Genomic DNA, 20,288 nt, shown 5'->3' on the forward strand with positions numbered 1-20,288 from the left:
TAATTGCAGGTCTGTGACACTTCCAAAACAGAATTAGATACGCACTTTAAAAGGGAAAGCTGCATGGCTATGGGGAAGGGAATGGGACTATTTAACTAGCTCCTTCAAAGTGCTGACACAGGCACGATCGGCCAAATGGCCTCCTATTCTATATGATTTTTTGACTGTATGAAGTAATAATAAACACAGAATAGCCTTATAATTTTAATAATTACATTACTGTTGTACTTTAGAACCACTGTAAAGGTTTACCATAGACAATCAATTAAGGTACAATTGTACGGATAAGATTACTGGAGTTTCTCTTTAAGCTCTTCCCCTTTCTTAGCTATGCAGTGGTGAAACAACTGACTGCTTTTCAGGGATTTTGGTATTGTTCATCAAACTGCATCTGATTCAGCCACTAATTTCCCTAAGGCTGCATTTGTTGACAACATAACCACTAGATGGCACTACTCACACATGCGCAAATGCAGTATCATAGACTGAAACGTCACTGTCAGCGAGTTCATTGACATTGAGCTTTACAGCATAGTGCCAAAATCTGTAAATTAACCCATTCGTAGTAACTAGTTTGACATCTTTTAGACATTAAAAGCTGAACATATGTTCTAGGATCTAGAAAGGCACATTAAATAAATATTAAGGAGAAGCAATAGAAACTATCATATGATTTAGAAATTTTTGGGCGGGATTTTATTGATGTGGCAGGGGTCCCACCACAGGGGCCAAAAGCAGGGGGGATGGGGAGGGCTGAGCCCAATTCAGCAGTCAGCGGGACCTGGTGCCGCATCTTGCCAGTGGCAGCCAATTAAGTGGCTGCTGCTGGGGCTGCCAGCTCTATTAAGGATGGCGGCCCGCCACAAGAGCTGCTGGCCAATCAGAGGCCGCTGCTGGGGCTGCACCAGGAGGTTGAGTGTACATCGATGACGGTGCACCTTCAAAGGCAGGTGAGGGGTCTGGGGTGTCCAGGCCCTGACAAAGATGGCTGGGTGACTGAGGGAAGGCAGTGCTGTTGCCAGGGGCCATTGCCACAGGGGGCTGCTCCATGGGCCAAAGGGAGGAGGTGTTGGCAGTGACTTATAACCTCTGCTCCCATTTTTTCTTTTTCTTTTTTCATTTATTCCACCCCCCCCCCCACCCACCCCGCCAGCTTTTGTTTCTTTCTTAATCCCTTTACTTTGTGTTCAGACAGTTGCTATCCTGCCTCATCCAGACACATCTTTTGTTTCTTTACATGTCCCATTACTGATGCCCTTGGCTTTGTACCATGAAACCTTTTGTCATTTAATTTCTCTTGCCCTCCACCCTATCACTGACCCTCCCTTTTATTCTCCTTCCCCCTCCCCCATTTCACTTGCTAAAAACCTATTACATTTCTAAGTTTTGCCAGTTAAATACAAAGAATACAAAGATAATTACAGCACAGGAACAGGCCCTTCGGCCCTCCAAGCCTGCGCCGATCCAGAGCCTCTCTCTAAACATGTCGCCTATTTTATAAGCTTCTGTATCTCTTTTCTTCCTGCCCATTCATGTATCTGTCTAGATATAGCTTAAAAGACTCCATCGTGCCCGCATCTACCACCTCCGCTGGCAATGCGTTCCAGGTGCCCACCACCCTCTGCGTAAAGAACTTTCCACGCATATCCCCCCTAAACTTTTCCCCTTTCACTTTGAACTCGTGTCCTCTAGTAATTGAAACCCCCACTCTGGGAAAAAGCTTCTTGCTATCCACCCTGTCTATACCTCTCATGATTTTGTACACCTCAATCAGGTCCCCCCTCAACCTCCGTCTTTCTAATGAAAATAATCCTAATCTACTCAACCTCTCTTCATAGCTAGCGCCCTCCATACCAGGCAACATCCTGGTGAACCTCCTCTGCACCCTCTCCAAAGCATCCACATCCTTTTGATAATGTGGCGACCAGAACTGTACGCAGTATTCCAAATGTGGCCGAACCAAAGTCCTATACAACTGTAACATGACCTGCCAACTCTTGTACTCAATGCCCCGTCCGATGAAGGAAAGCATGCCGTATGCCTTCTTGACCACTCTATTTACCTGCGTTGCCACCTTCAGGGAACAGTGGACCTGAACACCCAAATCTCTCTGGACATCAATTTTGCCCAGGACTTTTCCATTTACTGTATAGTTCACTCTTGAATTGGATCTTCCAAAATGCATCACCTCGCATTTGCCCTGATTGAACTCCATCTGCCATTTCTCTGCCCAACTCTCCAATCTATCTATATTCTGCTGTATTCTCTGACAGTCCCCTTCACTATCTGCTACTCCACCAATCTTAGTGTCGTCTGCAAATTTGCTAATCAGTCCACCTATACTTTCCTCCAAATCATTAATGTATATCACAAACAACAGTGGTCCCAGCACGGATCCCTGTGGAACACCACTGGTCACACGTCTCCATTTTGAGAAACTCCCTTCCACTGCTACTCTCTGTCTCCTGTTGCCCAGCCAGTTCTTTATCCATCTAGCTAGTACACCTTGGACCCCAAGCGCCTTCACTTTCTCCATCAGCCTGCCATGGGGAACCTTATCAAACGCCTTACTGAAGTCCATGTATATGACATCGACAGCCCTTCCGTCATCAATCAACTTTGTCACTTCCTCAAAGAATTCTATTAAGTTGGTAAGACATGACCTTCCCTGCACAAAACCATGTTGCCTATCACTGATGAGCCCATTTTCTTCCAAATGGGAATAGATCCTATCCCTCAGTATCTTCTCCAGCAGCTTCCCTACCACTGACGTCAGGCTCACCGGTCTATAATTACCTGGATTATCCCTGCTACCCTTCTTAAACAAGGGGACAACATTAGCAATTCTCCAGTCCTCCGGGACCTCACCCGTGTTTAAGGATGCTGCAAAGATATCTGTTAAGGCCCCAGCTATTTCCTCTCTCGCTTCCCTCAGTAACCTGGGATAGATCCCATCCGGACCTGGGGACTTGTCCACCTTAATGCCCTTTAGAATACCCAACACTTCCTCCCTCCTTATGCCGACTTGACCTAGAGTAATCAAACATCTGTTCCTAACCTCAACATCCGTCATGTCCCTCTCCTCGGTGAATACCGATGCAAAGTACTCGTTTAGAATCTCACCCATTTTCTCTGAGTCCAAGCATAACATTCCTCCTTTGTCCTTTAGTGGGCCAATCCTTTCTCTAGATACCCTCTTTCTCCTTATATATGAATAAAAGGCTTTGGGATTTTCCTTAACCCTGTTTGCTAAAGATATTTCATGACCCCTTTTAGCCCTCTTAATTCCTCGTTTCAGATTGGTCCTACATTCCCGATATTCTTTCAAAGCTTCGTCTTTCATCAGCCGCCTAGACCTTATGTATGCTTCCTTTTTCCTCTTAGCTAGTCTCACAATTTCACCTGTCATCCATGGTTCCCTAATCTTGCCATTTCTATCCCTCATTTTCACAGGAACATGTCTCTCCTGCACGCTAATCAACCTCTCTTTAAAAGCCTCCCACATATCACATGTGGATTTACCTTCAAACAGCTGCTCCCAATCTACATTTCCCAGCTCCTGCCGAATTTTGGTATAGTTGGCCTTCCCCCAATTTAGCACTCTTCCTTTAGGACCACTCTCGTCTTTGTCCATGAGTATTTTAAAGCTTACGGAATTGTGATCACTATTCCCAAAGTAGTCCCCTACTGAAACTTCAACAACCTGGCCGGGCTCATTCCCCAACACCAGGTCCAGTATGGCCCCTTCCCGAGTTGGACTATTTACATACTGCTCTAGAAAACCCTCCTGGATGCTCCTTACAAATTCTGCTCCATCTGGACCTCTAACATTAAGCGAATCCCAGTCAATGTTGGGAAAATTAAAATCTCCTATCACCACCACCCTGTTGCTCCTACATCTTTCCATAATCTGTTTACATATTTGTACCTCTATCTCACGCTCGCTGTTGGGAGGCCTGTAGTACAGCCCCAACATTGTTACCGCACCCTTCCTATTTCTGAGTTCTGTCCATATTGCCTCACTGCTCGAGTCCTCCATAGTGCCCTCCTTCAGCACAGCTGTGATATCCTCTTTGACCAGTAATGCAACTCCTCCACCCCTTTTACCTCCCTCTCTATCCCGCCTGAAGCATCGATATCCTGGGATATTTAGTTGCCAATCATGCCCTTCCCTCAACCAAGTCTCAGTAATAGCAATAACATCATACTCCCAGGTACTAATCCAAGCCCTAAGTTCATCTGCCTTACCAACTACACTTCTTGCATTAAAACAAATGCACCTCAGACCACCAGTCCCTTTATATTCATCATCTGCTCCCTGCCTGCTCTTCCCCTTAGTCACACTGACTTCATTATCTAGTTTCTTACAGGCTTTTGTTACTACCTCCTCACTGTCAACTGACCTCAATTGGTTCCCATCCCCCTGCCGCATTAGTTTAAACCCTCCCCAACAGCGTTAGCAAAAGCACCTCCAAGGACATTGGTTCCAGTCCGGCCCAGGTGTAGACCGTCCAATTTGTAATAGTCCCACCTCCCCCAGAACCAGTCCCAATGTCCCAAAAATCTGAACCCCTCCTTCCTGCACCATCTCTCAAGCCACGCATTCATCCTGACTATTCTTTCATTTTTACTCTGACTATCACGTGGCACTGGTAGTAATCCTGAGATTACTACCTCTGAGGTCCTACTTTTTAACTTGGCTCCTAACTCCCTAAACTCTGCTTGTAGGACCTCATCCCGTTTTTTACCTATATCATTAGTGCCTATGTGCACAATGACAACTGGCTGTTCACCCTCCCCCTTTAGAATGTTCTGCAGCCGATCTGAGACGTCCCTGACCCGTGCACCTGGGAGGCAACATACCATTCGGGAGCCTCGTTTTCGACCACAGAACCGCCTATCTACTCCCCTTACAATCGAATCCCCTACGACGATAGCCCTTCCACTCTTTTTCCCGCCCTTCTGAGCAGCAGAGCCAGCCACGGTGCCATGGACCTGGCTACTGCTGCCTTCCCCTGGTGAGCCATCTCCCTCAACAGTATCCAAAACGGTATACTTGTTTTGGAGGGAGATGACCGCAGGGGACTCCTGCGCTTCCTTCCTGCTCTTTCTCTGCCTTTTGGTCACCCATTCCCTTTCTCCTTCAGCAATCCTAATCTGCGGTGTGACCAATTCACTAAACGTGCTATCCACGACCTCCTCAGCATCGCGCATGCTCCAAAGTGAGTCCATCCGCAGCTCGAGAGCCGTCATGCGGTCTAACAAGAGCTGCAGCTGGACACACTTCCTGCACGTGAAGGAGCCAGGGTCATCAGCCATGTCCCTGAGCTCCCACATTGAGCAAGAGGAGCATGATACGGGTCTGAGATCTCCTGCCATTTTTAATCTTAAGTTTAAACTTAGTTAAATGAAAAAGGAACGAAAAGTTTTTACCAATCACAATAAAACCAGAGAAATCGAAAAAGCCTTACCTTATAAACACCCCACCGAGTCCTTTTTTTTTTGGTTAGAGGAGGAGGGCGGGTGGGAGACACTACAAGTGTGGTGTCTCGGGTTCAGAAACCGCCCAAATATATAGTGTTTTACTTACCCAGCAGCCCCCTGGCCTCCGCCGAAAAACAAAAGGAAATTAAATTTACTTTCAAACTGACTTTCCCAGCTGCTCACTCGCTCACACGCTGCTCCCGAAAAAGCTGCTGCACTGAAAGGAAAGTTATTTTAAACCGCCCAAATATATAGTGTTTTACTTACCCAGCAGCCCCCTGGCCTCCGCCGAAAAACAAAAGGAAATTAAATTTACTTTCAAACTGACTTTCCCAGCTGCTCACTCGCTCACACGCTGCTCCCGAAAAAGCTGCTGCACTGAAAGGCCATAGAGATCTGAAATGTTAACTCGATTTTTCTCTCCACAGATGCTACCTGACTTACTCAGTATTTCCAGCACTTTCTGGTTTTGTTTCAGATTTCCAGTGTCTGCAGTATTTTATGCTCCTCTCCTGCCCTTTTCCTGGTTTGGCCGTAACAGGGTTTAACTTTTCAAACACAGTGTTTTTAGCTTAACACCTCAGTGAGTCCTTACTCACTGATCTCTGATTGGTTCATTTACAATTACAATCAGACAGGCTTTCTTAGGTTTAAACAAGAAAGGTATAAGTTTATTAACCTTATCATTGTAACTCAGTTAAAATTACTAAAAATGTGTGATGCAACCACGCTAGCATGCATATGAGATAAACACATACAAATAGATACAGATGAGGAGAAAGAATTAAAAGGGGAGGGTTTGGAGTAGTAGACAGAATTCAGTTACTATCTTTAGTTTTGCTGTAAAGTCTTTGGTTGGATTTGCAGTCTTGTAGTTCTTGCTGGGGCCCAAAGCACACTTGCTTTTCTGGTACCAGAAGGCTGAAGAGGTCCTCTGTCTTGAGGCTTAAATTGCTTCCGTGGGTCCTTGGGACTTTGCTTGAGAGAGAGAGCGACAGGGAGATAGCTTTCTTCTCTTTTGTCTTCAAATTGCAATCTGCCCCAAAACTTTCTGTGAGGAAAAATTCAATCAATTCTTAGTTTGGCCAGCAGGTAAGTCATGTTACCAGTTCTTCATTTGAAACACCATCATCTGCGAGGATTGTTGATTTCAAAAGTTCTCCAGTCACACTCAGTGGGGGGTGGGGGGATTGTGGAAGCTTGTCTCTCAATGTCTTTTGATCACCGCTATTGAGAAAACCCATCACGCCAATTGAATCAGTGAGCACTCCCATTGTCTATCTTTGCAACTGTCTCTTGGAATGCAAATGTGCAACCATGTTTTAGCTGTTCAGCTCTGTGGTCCTTTTAAACAAGTTATATTCTATATCCAGTAAAATGGGTTCAAGCAGCGTTCCATATGACAAAATTATTATGTTTCCATTTGGGTGGTTTCCGTCACATTTGCTTTTGCATTAGTGTTTAATTCACTACCATGTCTCTTCCAGGAGTGCCCACCTTGAAGAGGTTCTGCTCTTCTCTCCGACAGGATTTTTGTTTGTTTCTTCTACCTTGTTTACCTTCATTGTTTTCTGTCACCCTTCTTGTGTTTGATTAGGTACCTAGCAAAACTCATTTTCACAGCCACATCTCCTTCCTCAGCAGCTGTCTCCAGCTCCAAATTATTCCACGTGGATTCCCATTGAAATTCCACCCTTCGTGGTTTGGATCCACCCATGATTATATATAGCTCTTAGACATTCAGTATTGCTCTAACTGTTGACCTTGCTGCATCCTAAGATCCATTCTCAATGTCATGCACCACCACGTATACATTCTCGACCTCTCTTAAGAAACACAAACTCACTCTCAAAGCTATCTCAAAGCTGTCCTGGTCACAATGTCATTTCACCTCATCCGATGCTTTAACAAAAAACTTTTGATCTTCCTTTCAGGTGTGAAGGATCGCAAGCTTCAACGACCATGGGTACCAACACCTGTCTGGATCCTACTTCCCCTTCCCTTCCGCCTGACCCCAGCTCTTCTTTGAATCTCACCCCTTGCCATACAGTCACGATACTCTCTGACTTTCCCCTTTCTAACTCTGAATGATCTGTCCTCAGCAAAGGCCTCAGCTGCATCCCCTAATGCTCCCACCTCAACAAATTTCAAGTTTGGCATGATGCTGTACTCTTCTTCCATTGTCACCACCTCTGCAGCCATTTCTTTGGCCAGTGGTCTTCCCCTTCCCACCCCCCACTCTGCAATCCTTTTACTCGTCTCCAATATTCTCTGTCCACTTGGACTCCTCCCTCTGGCCTCTTAACCTCCCTCAAGCTTTTCATTGAGAACTGCCGGCATGACATCGGCCATCTCACTTTCTCGGTTCCCCTCACTCTCTCTAACCTATTTCCCTCTGAACTTGCAGCACTCCGTTCTCTCAGGTCCAACCCGAACATCATTATCAAACCTGCTGACAAGGGTGGTGCTGTTGTTGTCTGGCGTACAGACTTCTACCTAACAGAGGCCGAACGTCAACTCTGTAACACTTCCTCTTACCTCCCCCGGACCATGACCCCACTATTGAATATCAAGCCTTTGTATCCAGAACTGTCACTGACGTCATCTCCTCTGGTGATCTTCCCTCTACAGCCTCCAACCTCATAGTTCCCCAACCCTGGATAGCCCACTTCTACCTTCTTTCCAAAAGCCACAAACAGGAATGTCCTGGTGGACCCATTGTTTCAGATTGTTCCTGCCCCACTCCACTGATTTCTTCTTATATCAACTCTATTTTTACTCCCCTTGTCTAGTTTATCCTGCCTACATCTGAGACTCTTCTGATGCCCTCCGTCACTTCAACAGTTTCCAGTTTCCTGGCTCTTACTGTCTCCTATTCACCTTGGACATCCATTCTCTCTACAGCTCCAGCTCCACCAGAATGGTTTGAGAGTTCTCTGCTTCTTTCCTGAATGGATATCCAACCAATCTCCATCCACCACCCCTCCTCCACCTGGTTGAACTTGTTCTCACATTGAACAATTTCTCCTTCAACTCCACTCACTTCCTCCAAATAAAAGATGTTGCTATGGGTACCCACACGGGTTCTATGCCTGCCTTTTTGTGGGATATGTGGAAAATTCCTTGTTCCAACCTGCTCAGGCCTCCTTTCTCACCTCTTCTTCCCGTACAATGATGAGTGTATCGGTGCCACTTCCTGCTCTCGCTCTGAACTGGAAAATTTCATTGAATTTCTTTTCAATTTCCACCCTTCTCTCACCTTCACATGGTCCATCTCGGACTCTTCCGTTCCCTTCCTTAACCTCTCTGTCTTTATTTCTGGGGATAGGCTATCAACTAATATTCACGATAAGGCCACTAATACCCACAACTAACTGGACTACACTTCCTCACACCACCCCTCCTGCAAGGACTCGATTCCATTCTCCCAGTTTATCCATCTCTGTCGTATCTGTTCAGACGATGCAACCTTCAATACTGCGCTTCCGATATGTCTTCCTTTTCCCTCAACCGAGGATTCCTCCCAATGTGGTTGACAGGACCCTCGACCAGGTCTGATCCATTTCACAAACTTCTGCTCTCACCCCTTCCCTTCCCTTCCAGAACCATGATAAGGTTCCCCTTGTCCTCACCTTCCATCCCACCAGCCTCCATATTCAACGGATCATCTTCCACCATTTCCGCCACCTCCAGCGTGATGCCACCACCAAACACATAGAATCAGAGAAAAATTACGGCACAGAAGGAGGCGATTCAGCCTATCATGTCCATGCCAGCCGAAAAAAACAAGCCACCCAATCTATACCACCTTCCAGCACCTGGTCCATAGCCTTGCAGGTTACAGCACTTCAGGTGCATGCCCAGGTACCTTTTAAAGGAACTGAGGGTTTCTGCCTCCACCACCATTCCTGGCAGTGAATTCCAGACACCCACCACCCTCTGGATGAAAAAGTTGTTCCTTGTGTCCCCATCTAATCCTGCTATCAATCACCTTAAATCTGTGCTCCCTGGTAATTGACCTCTCCGCTAGGGGAAACAGGTTCTTCCTGCCTACTCTATCTAGACCCCTCATCATTTTGTACACCTCAATTAAGTCACTCACCAGCCTCCTCTGTTCTAAGGAAAACAACCCTAGCCTATCCAATCTTTCCTCATAGCTACAGTTTTCAAGCCCTGGCAACATTCTCGTAAACCTCCTCTGTACTCTCTCCAGAGCAATTATGTTCTTCCTGTAATGTGGTGACCAGAAATGTACACAATACTCCAGCTGTGGCATAACCAGCACTTTATACTGTTCCAGCATTACATCCCCGCTTTTGTATTCTATACCTTGACCAATAAAGGAAAGCATTCCATCTGCCTTCTTCACCACTCTATCCTCCTGTCCTGCCGCCTTCAGGGACCTGTGGACATGCACTCCAAGGTTTCTCACTTCTTCTACTCCACTCAGTATCCTCCCATTTATTGTGTATTCCCTCGCTTTATTTACCCTCCCCAAATACATTACCTCACACTTCTCTGGATTGAATTCCATTTGCCACTTTCTGCCCATTCAACCAAACCATTGAAATCATTCTGGATTCTACAGCTATCCTCTTCACTATCAGCTGCACGGCCAATTTTTGTGTCATCAGCAAATTTCCCAATCATGCCTCCCACATTTAAGTCCAAATCAGTAATATATACCACAAACAGCAAGGGACCCAACACTTAGCCCTGTGGAATGCCACTGGAAACAGCTTTCCATTCACAATAACATTCATCGACTACTACCCTTTGTTTCCTGTCCCTGAGTCAATTCTGGATCCAACCTGCCACATTCCCCTGTATCCCATGGACTTTCATTTTACTGACCAGTCTGCCATGCGGGACCTTGTCAAATGCATTACTAAAATCCATGTAGGCCACATCCACTGCACTGCCCTCATCAATCCTCCTTGTTACTTCCTCAAAAAACTCAATTACGTTATGAAGACATGACCTTCCCCTAACAAATCCATGCTGACTATCCCTGATTAATCCGTGCCTTTCTAAGTGGCAGTTTATCCTGTCCCTCAGAATTGATTCTAACAACTTACCCACCACTGAGGTCAGACTGACCGATCTATAATTATTTGGCCTATCCCTCGCACCCTTTTTAAACATGGTACAACATTCGTAGGCTTCCAATTGTCTGGTACCTTGCCTGTATCTAGAGAGGATTTGAAGATGATCTTCAGCACATCAGCTATTTCCTCCCTGGCTTCCTTTAACAACCTGGGATGCAATCCATCCGGTCCTGATGATTTTTCCACTTTCAAGGATGTCAGACCCTCTAGTATTTCCTCTCTCATTATGCTTATCGTATCTAATATTTCACACTCCTCTTTAACTACATTGTCTGCATCAACCCTCTCCTTTGTGAAGACAGAGACAAAAAACTCATTATGAGCCCTGCCCACATCTTCTGCATCCACACATAAGTTCCCTTGTACATCTCTGATAGGCCCTACCCTTGTACTGATAAAACTTCTTCGGGTTTTCCTTGATTTTACCACCAATAATTTTTCATATCCTCTCTTTGCTTTTCTAATTTCCTTTTTTACTTCACCCCTGCACTTTCTATACTTCTCTAGGCTTTCTAAAGTATTTATTTAAAGGCTTTATGTGCTAGACTCTTTGCATTTAAATAAATACCCTTTAACACTGCCAAATTCCTATGCTACACACTTTTTTACCTTTGCTTCTTCTGTCTTTCAGAATCACTCACTAATTTTCTGCCTCGGGTTCCCTACCCTGAAATTGTCCTATCTAAGACTGCACTCAGGTTCCTATCCCCCTGCCAAACTAGTTTAAACCATCCCCAACAGCACGAGCAAACCATTCCTGCAAGGATATTTGTCCCATTCCTGTTCAGGTGCAGACCATCTGGCTTGTACAGGTCCGACCTTCCCCAGAACCAGTCCCAATGCCCCAGAAATCTGATGCCCTCCCTCCTGCACCATCTCTCCAGCCACGCACTCATCTGGTGTATTTTCCCATTTCTATACTCACTATCACGTGGTCTTGAGAGTAATCCAGAGATTTCTACTTTTGAGGTCCTGCATGCTAATCTCATTCCTAATTCCCTAAACTCAGCCAACTCAGCCTGCAGGACCTCATCCCTCTTTCTTCCGATATCGTTGGTACCAATGTGGACCATGACCTCTGGCTGTGCACCCACTCCCTCCAGAATGGTCTGTAGCTGCTCGGTGATATCCATGAGCCTTGCACCAGGGAGACAACATACCATCCTGGAATCACGTCTGCAACCACAGAAACGCCTACCTGTTCCCCTAACTATAGAATCCCCTATCACTGTTGCTCTCTTGCCCTTTCTCTATCGTCCATCTTCCCCTCCCCTCCCCTTTCAGCTTCCAAAAGGACCGTTCCCTCTATAACACCCTGGTCCACTCCTCAGTCACTCCCTATACCTCCCCACTTTCCTTTGGCACCTTTCTATGCAAGCGCAGAAGATGCAATTGCTGCACTTTTGACATCTCCCTTCTCACTGTCCAGGACCCCAAACAGTCCTTCCAAGTTAAACAGTGACTTACTTGTACTTCTTTCAATTTAGTATACTTTTTTTACTGCTTATAAAGTGGTCTCCTCTACACTGGGACTATACACAGACTGGGTGACTGCTTTGTGGAACACCTCCATTCAGTCCACAAGCCGATCCAGAGCTTCCTGTCACTTGTCATTTTAATTCTCCATCTCCCACTCTGACCTTTTTGTTTTTGGCCTGCTACAGTGTTCTAACAAAGTTCAACGCAAGCTCGAGGAACAGCAACTCATCTTTCGACTGGGCCCTTTACAGCCTTCTGGACTCAAATTGAGTTCAATAATTTTGGATCATAACCTCTGCTTCCTTTTTTTTTCTCATGTTTTTTTTTGCTGATTTGTTTTATTGTCCACCCTTTTGTTTCTTTCTTAATCCCTGTACTTTGTGTTCGAATGGCTACTATCCTGTCATTACATTTCATCCAGCCACATCTTTTGTTTCATTACTTGTCCCATTACCACTCCCTTTGGCTCTGTACCATGAAACCTTTTGTCATTTAATCTCTCCTGCCCGCCACCCTATCAGAGACCCTCCCTTTTGTTCTTCTTCCCCCTCCTCACTTCCACTTGCTCAAAACATATTACTTTTCTAACTTTTGCCAGTTCTGATGAAAGATTACAGAGACCTGAAACGTTAACACTGTTTTTCTCCTAACAGATACTGCCCTTCCTGCTGAGTATTTCTAGCATTGTCTGTTTTTGTTTCATATTTCCAGCATCTGCAATATTTTGCTTTTGCCTTATCATTGAATTCTTCATTAAGATTTAAAGATTTAAAAAATCCTCTCGTCCTACCCATGACGGGAGTCATACCTTCAGCTGAGTGTGGGGGCGGGAGGGGAGGTGGAGTGGGCAGGGGGAGCTACAGCCGCACATTGGTGGTGGTGGAGAGGGCGATGTTTGCTGAAATATATTTTTACGTTTGTCTTATTCAACGTGAACTTGACCTAGATGTCTATTACTCATTTTGTTCACTAAGGAGATGCAACATTTCAATCATGAGCACATTCCTGTGGCTGACAGGAATATATTTTTTATTTAACTGATGGTACAACAAAAGACCAAATTGGCTGCACTTGGATACTAGGTATTTTTATGCCAGTGACAAGCCTATACTAACTGCAAAGAGCAAATCCTGGAATTTGTCCCTAAAGGTTAACTCAACTCTAGCTAAAATATTGGGAACATATATAGTACTCTTAATTCACATATTGCAGCAAATGGAACTTCCTATTAAAGACTGAGATCTGCTGAAGCTCATATCTTAAGTGGTTATTCATGTCCACAAGTGCTATTGTTTTTTCTCTGTCTTCCGACTGCTCTTTTTATAGGTAGGTCTTACACATAGTTCTCATTGTTACTTCGGTCTCTTGGCTCATTCTTTTTTTTTCTCTAGCTTCTGATATCACCATTTCAGTTGCTCTTCTTAAAGTTATTTAGAGTCATTTATGGCAGAGAAGGAGGCCATTCGGCCCATTGAGTCAATGCCAGCTCTCTGTGGAGCAATCCAGTCAGTCCCATTCCCCCGTTGGATCCCTTTGGCCCTGAAAATCTATTTCCTTCAAGTGCCCTTCCAATTTCCTTTTGAAATCATTGATTTTCTCCACTTACACCACCCTTGTCGGCAGCGAGTTCCAGGTTATTACCACTCGCTGCGTAAAAAAAGTTCTTCCTCACATTCCCCTGCATCTTTTGCCCAAACACTAAATCTGTGCCCTCTAGTCCTTGTATCATCAGTTAATGGGAACAGTTTTTCCTTGTCTAACTTGTCTAAGCCTGTCATAATCTTACACTCTCTCAAGGACCCTTACATCTTTCCTAAAGTGTGGTGACCAGAACTGACGCAATACCCAACCAGGGTTTTATAAAGGTTCAGCATAACCTCCCCACTTTTGTGCTCTATGCCTCTATTTATGAAGTCCAAGATCCTATATCCTTTGCTAACCACTCTTTTCATATGTCCTGCCACTTTCAAAGATTGATGCACATGTACCCCCAGGTCCCCCTGTTCCTGCACACCTTTTTGAACGGTGCCATTAAGTTTTTTTGCCTTGCCCTATTCCTTCTGCCAAAATGCATCACCTCATACTTGTCAGTATTAAATGTAATTTGCCACTTGTCTGCCCATTCTGCGAGCCTGTCTATGTCCTGTTACAGGCGGTTCATATCATCTGTACTGTTTGCCATTCCTCCAAGTTTGGTATCATCTGCAAATTTTGAAATTCGGCTCTGTATTCCAAGGTCCATGTCATTTATATATAGGTTTTTTTTGCTTATATATAAATGACTTGGATCTTAGAATACAGAGTAGAATTTCTTCTTCACAAAATTCTTAGTCCAACGATCTTGCCCAGATTGACACTGGATATCACTGATCTTTTAAAGCATCACCTCATTTCATGTTTCAGGCAGAGCAATGTTCTAATTCTTTCCATACAGGAAACTGGTTTAAATGGACAAAAAGGTATTCAAATAAGCACATATATAACAAACATAGATATATACAATATACATACATATATGTGGGTGTACACATTATATTATGTATTATAAAGACACGCATACATACTGTTACGCCAATGTGCTTTGTTGAATGATAGTTTTCTTTAATCCATTGAGTGGAGATCTGAATTTATATTTTTTTGAAGAAATTTAAAAGGAACAATTAAAAAGGAAGATGACTTTGCTGACAATTTAGGATGGTCACCTAATTTGCAACACTTCAACCTACATTGCAAAGGCTTATGAGGAGGGAGACAAAATGGCTGCATTTCCCAGCAAGAACTAAGACCCAAGAAGTTTAGGAGAACTGCTTATTCTTTTTTTCTTTTTAGCAAGAGAGAAATACTGCTCACTTCTATGTTTTGAATCACTGAGTGACTGTCATGTGACAAGTCCCTCTGCATCTGTGGTTTTAAGCTTGTATCTTTCTGCAGCAGAGAGAGAAGTAACTGGACTCTGACACATGCAGGCCTAAATAGGGATCTCCCTCTCTCTCTCCATTCCTGCTTGAAAGCTTTCAAATCCTGCCTGTTGATTGATCACCTTTTCATACTCTGACTACAACCAGAAACCCCGTTGGGTTAAATCATCTGCATCACTGTCTCCAAGAGACCCACCGAACCAGTCATTTATCTCTTCAAGCTAAAAGCCTCAGGACCACCGAATTCAGCTAGAAGCCAGCCAAATCACCAAACCTCACAGACTGTATACTTTTTTCTTCTATGGATTCTAACTCAACCAATCTACCTTTCCCCACTCTGTAACCTATTTGTGTGTGTTTGTAAACCTCTAGTGTGTGTGTGTGTGTGTGTGTGTGAATGAAAATCAGCACATTATTTATTATTTTTATTAGTTTGGTTTAGGTACAGTAAAGTTAATTTCTTTCTTTGTTAACTCAAGAAAGCCTGTCCAATTGGTACTTGTTATGATCATAGCAAGTAAGTTCTCAAACACCTACTGAATTGGCTAGTATATCCACTTTGAGAATTAAACCTGTTGTGGTCAAACTAGGAGAGGGCAAAGAGGCAAGCCCTTCGACCCTTCTTCACTTGACCGTATGGTTGATAAAATAAGCTGCGAGGCTCCATATCACTTGGTGATTTGTTTTTTTGTATATACCACTACTTCCTGTCATTCTGGCAGCATAATATACACTGGCATTTATATTGGTGTAGGTTTACATAGCAGTGTAAAAACTATCATTTAACTGAGGACATTGGTTGATCTTTCTAACTAGTTTTTGTTTAGATTCTTTACAGTTTAAACTTTATAAATCACTGTGGTTTTATTCAGTCTCCAATGTGTACAGGGCAAGAGAATCTATTCCATTTACAATCAGTATGTTTATCATTCACAGTCAGCAGAGCATCAGCTGAAGAACAACATTAAAGCAGTCAGTGTAAATAGGCTTAAAGGTAATCAGATACATTTCTGGAAAAGAACTGACAGGAACATATGGAGAAAATTGACAAAGTAGGTTGAGATGAATCAAGGTTGGGTCTAATCATGTTATCTGTTCTTAAATATATCAATGTTCTAAATATTTTGTACTGTATAAACCAACCTTTAAAACATATGGCGGTGTAATTAGATCCTGTCACAAACTGGACACAAGGAATGATCTCTGTGTAGGATCAGATAGGCCTGGGCCACACTCCATATTGGGTCGGATGGCTGTGGATAGCAATTGTGTGTTCACAGGCAACTTTCTCGCAAAGTGGATTTAAATTTTGGGCTGCTGTGAGACCAGCAGCAGCCCTAAGGTAGGCCCTTGAATTAGGTGGGAGGCAATTGGAAGGGAGTTGGTGATCAGGAGGAATGGGATACATTCAGAAGAAATGGGAGACAATTAGAAGAAGACTGAGCTTTCAGCACCAATCTTGGGGGCATGCAGTGGAGCTGAAAGAAGCATTACTGCTCCTCCTGGCCCCAGAGTCAGGTAAGTATTTTTTTTTAAATATGCTTTTTTGGTGCCAGTCTTCAGAGATCTCTTTGAGGACCAATGATTAGACCCCATGTAGACTTAGTTATCCTGAACATAGCCAGCCTGGTGCCAGTTGTATTTCGGGCATCCTTTTGGAAAGGGGTCCTGAAACAAGCATTATGCCCCCTATTTGCATTTGCAAAGGGCCTAATGCCCATTTTAGGCAAAGGTCCTAAACATCTATACTTTAACATTTACCAGTGTGGCAGACAGTGCAATTCTTGCTTGGAATGTGCATAAGCTGAGAAATGTTTCCGACTGGCTGCTTAGTCAGAAAATTAGCTTCCAAATTCTGTAAGGGCATAGCAATAATTTAAAGGCACAAATGTGCAATTTCCGTCAGTGTGCTACCAATTGTCTGCCGTACCTTCAGTCAGAAATTGGCAGGAACCCTGTGGCTTTTCCACTATTTCGGCAAGATTTCCGCCGATCATTTGACAGAGTTATGGGCAGGAGAACACTCGTGAAAATTCTACACCACGTTACAGGGTAAGGGAAACTTCATGGAGAAAATGCCCTTTGTTTCAAATCTAATTTGAGAACAGATTATTCCTCAGTCAAGTATTTTTTTGTGAGCATATCCTTGCTGGGGAAGGGAAACAGTTTTCCAGTTTTATCACTCAGTGTCGTTTATGCTATTTCTCCAGAGGGTCTGTCAATTTCCCATTTAAGTTATGGCAGGAGATTGAGAGAGACCCCCAGTAATTCAGGACCAGTGAGTTTATACCAAAGTATTTCTTAACCCCAATCTCAAAAGATGCACTCACACTCCATATTTAGCATGAATTTTTCACTTCACAAACCACCATCTACATGATGTTTTTGAGGCTATACATTTGGAAACGTGACCTTTATGCACTAAGCTCTCAGCAGCTCATGCTGCTGTTTGTTTCCAGTCAAACAGTGGGCTGAAGGCTAGATGAAGAAACATTGGCTCTGAAATTTGGCAGGGGTTCCACCGGTCACTCACCATAACTGTGAAAGGGAACTAACGGAAATTCCATAGAAACGGCGTAGAGGTCTGAAAAGGGCTGTTTGCACTTTTTCTAATTGAGTTAAACCAATATTCCTGTGCAGCTACCAAGAGAACATTTAGAGAATTTTAGAGGTCTGTGTTTCAATAATCCAGATTTAAAAATACCACCAGCGTGGCAACTGTGATCAGGAGGCGATCCACCATTCAAAATATGTACTTTTTTTTGCTTACAAATCAATGTTTTAAATAGCAAGAGTGTTTCTCTTATGTCTACCTCAGGGCAAAGTCTGGAGTATTACATTGTTAAATAAAATGCTGGGTGTAGGAGTGGTATATTAGAAACTTAACTAAAAAGCCGTTATGATTTTCTTGTCTCTGCTGTAGGAAGAGCTTATTCAAAGACCCTGCAGCAAGCCGCCATCCCGTTACTTCGGAAAAGGCGTTGTGAGGAGCGCTACAAGCAGAGATTCACAGGGAGGATGCTCTGTGCAGGAAACTTACTGGACCACAAACGGGTAGACAGCTGTCAAGGAGATAGTGGTGGACCACTGATGTGTGAAAGAGCAGGAGGACGCTGGGTTGTATTTGGTGTGACCTCCTGGGGATACGGCTGTGGTGTAAAGAATACCCCAGGTGTCTACACAAGAGTCTCTGCCTTTGTGCCTTGGATTAAACGTTTAACTAAACTGTAAGCTGCTGGGATCAGAGGACATGCCAGGAGATAGGTGCTGGCTGCTGACTGAGCACAATTCACTCTCCCTTCTTTCCCCATAATGGAGTCATCCAAATTCACTCCGCAACTACTTTATTGCAATGACAAGAGCACTTCCAGAATTCAAGGATAAATGCAAAAAAGAGCAGTTCCGATATGGTGCTACTATAACTATAGATTACAGCAACAAAAGAAAGTCATTGAAAGGGCTGGCAAACGTATTGAGGGGAACTGTGCACAATCAGCTTTTATTTTGTTTCAAATATAGTGTACAATATAAATGTAAAGAAATCATTGGATTTCTTCCTGACCCAGTGGTCCGTATTTTCCTGAACTGGGAATGCATTGTCAAAAATAATGGTATTTATTTATACTTTTTTGTATTCTTTGCCATGCAATAGTGCCCCACTGTGGAGAAAAACTGGATAGCTGCATACCATCCATGGGACTTCATGCTGTGCTCTGTGTAATGTTTGCCCAGGTTAGCTCAAAAAATATATCAGGGCTACTGTATTCTGTGCAATAAAGAGAAAACCGCCTTGTCTCCGATCAACATTGCACTACAAGGAGCAGGATATTTAATAAACATGGGACCTTTGACTTCTTAGAAAGGCCCATTCTTTCAGGTTGCAAGTTGATAAATGATATGGTGAAGTTTACAACATTGTCATTACTCCATAACCAGTTAATGCTGACAGTATTTATATCTGAATTAACTGAGAACATTGCACTAACTTGTAATATGGGATTTTACTTTTTCCAGTTTAACAAAGAGCACAAGTCTCAGGAAGGACAAATAGCTGGGAACCAGCATGAACCAGAATGTTCAGTCAAGTACTTGCCTGCCGTGAGATTTTGTTGATGACTTGAAAAGTTGTATAAACTTGTTTCTGAAGTGCTTGGCATGAAAAATAAGATTTTGCTCAATGATCATATACAAGCTATAAATAAAGATGTTTTGTCCAACTTTAATTGTCTAACTGTGCCGTGAATTGGATAAAGAAAGAAGATGCCTACAGATGTCAGACACAAATGTTTATTGGGTTAATCCCAGTTTGCATTGCCAAACCACTAAAAGGATTTAAGAATGGACAGTCAGCAAGTTCTGCATGGAGCTAATGAGTCTGTATAAACTGGGTAAGGCAGAGTAATGATTATGGTTCTGGCTTCATAATGCAGCCATTACAAGTTCATATCACACCAAGGCTGGCGTGAAAATTAATTTACTGAATTTGTGGGCTCGTGTTGGAAAAATGACAATGATAACTGCTGGCAACGTGGGGATCTCGATGTTGCTTTTTCTGGATGTCGAGACCCCAGTCACCAGCATAGAATCCTGGCCAAAGTATTTGCAGCACAGAAACAGGCTTCCTCTGAGCCTCCTCTCACTCTTCATGTAAACCAATATCATGAACTACTATTCCTCTCTCCCTCATATGCTTATCAAACTTCCCTTAAGTGCATTTATACTGTTCACCTCAGCAACTCCTTTGTTGAAATAAAACTTGCCTTTTGATGGGGGCCACTGAGTAGGCCAGAGTTACAATCGAAGAATCTTGAAAAGCTGACCTGGAGCATGGTCCTCTACTCATTAGGATCCAATTTTATGATTGGTCCCTCATATACATAGGTATGGAAACACATTCAGGATTCGTTGACGACGATAATTGAGTTATAGAAAGGCAAGCAGATACTGCTGAAGCTTTGCAATTCCACCTGGTGAGATCACAGACTGATAAGGCTTGATATGATCTGGAGGATGGATGCTATGCTCACTCATATTTTGTTCTGAGTTGTGCTGTGCACCATGCTACTCATGAGGAGCTGTAGTTATCTCACAACAATCTGGAGCTTACCCTCTTGTCAGGGGGAGGTAAGTAGGCTTTCATTAGGGTCAATATAGCTCCAAAACTGACATGCCTGGTGATGGAAGTTCAAAACCAAACCAACCCTCCGTGGCACACTGTGTCAGTCAGGCAGATCCACAGTACTCGAGGACACCATTGATGATTGACCAGCTAGACTGGCTCATGACCAAAACCTGGAGT

General features: G+C 43.6%; 1 protein-coding gene across 1 annotated transcript in view; it reads left to right on the top strand.

Moving 5' to 3' along the window:
• prss12 (serine protease 12) overlaps nt 1-18,828 on the top strand; it is a 224,670-nt gene extending 205,842 nt beyond the window's left edge. The window contains exon 13 of the mRNA XM_068017768.1: nt 17,913-18,828. Coding sequence (XP_067873869.1) covers nt 17,913-18,220 — 308 coding nt within the window. The 3' untranslated portion in view covers nt 18,221-18,828. The remainder of the gene's footprint in view (nt 1-17,912) is intronic.
• Nucleotides 18,829-20,288: the final 1,460 nt, after the last annotated feature.

Source organism: Heterodontus francisci, chromosome 1, assembly GCF_036365525.1.
Source record: "Heterodontus francisci isolate sHetFra1 chromosome 1, sHetFra1.hap1, whole genome shotgun sequence".
NCBI classification, from domain to species: domain Eukaryota; kingdom Metazoa; phylum Chordata; class Chondrichthyes; order Heterodontiformes; family Heterodontidae; genus Heterodontus; species Heterodontus francisci.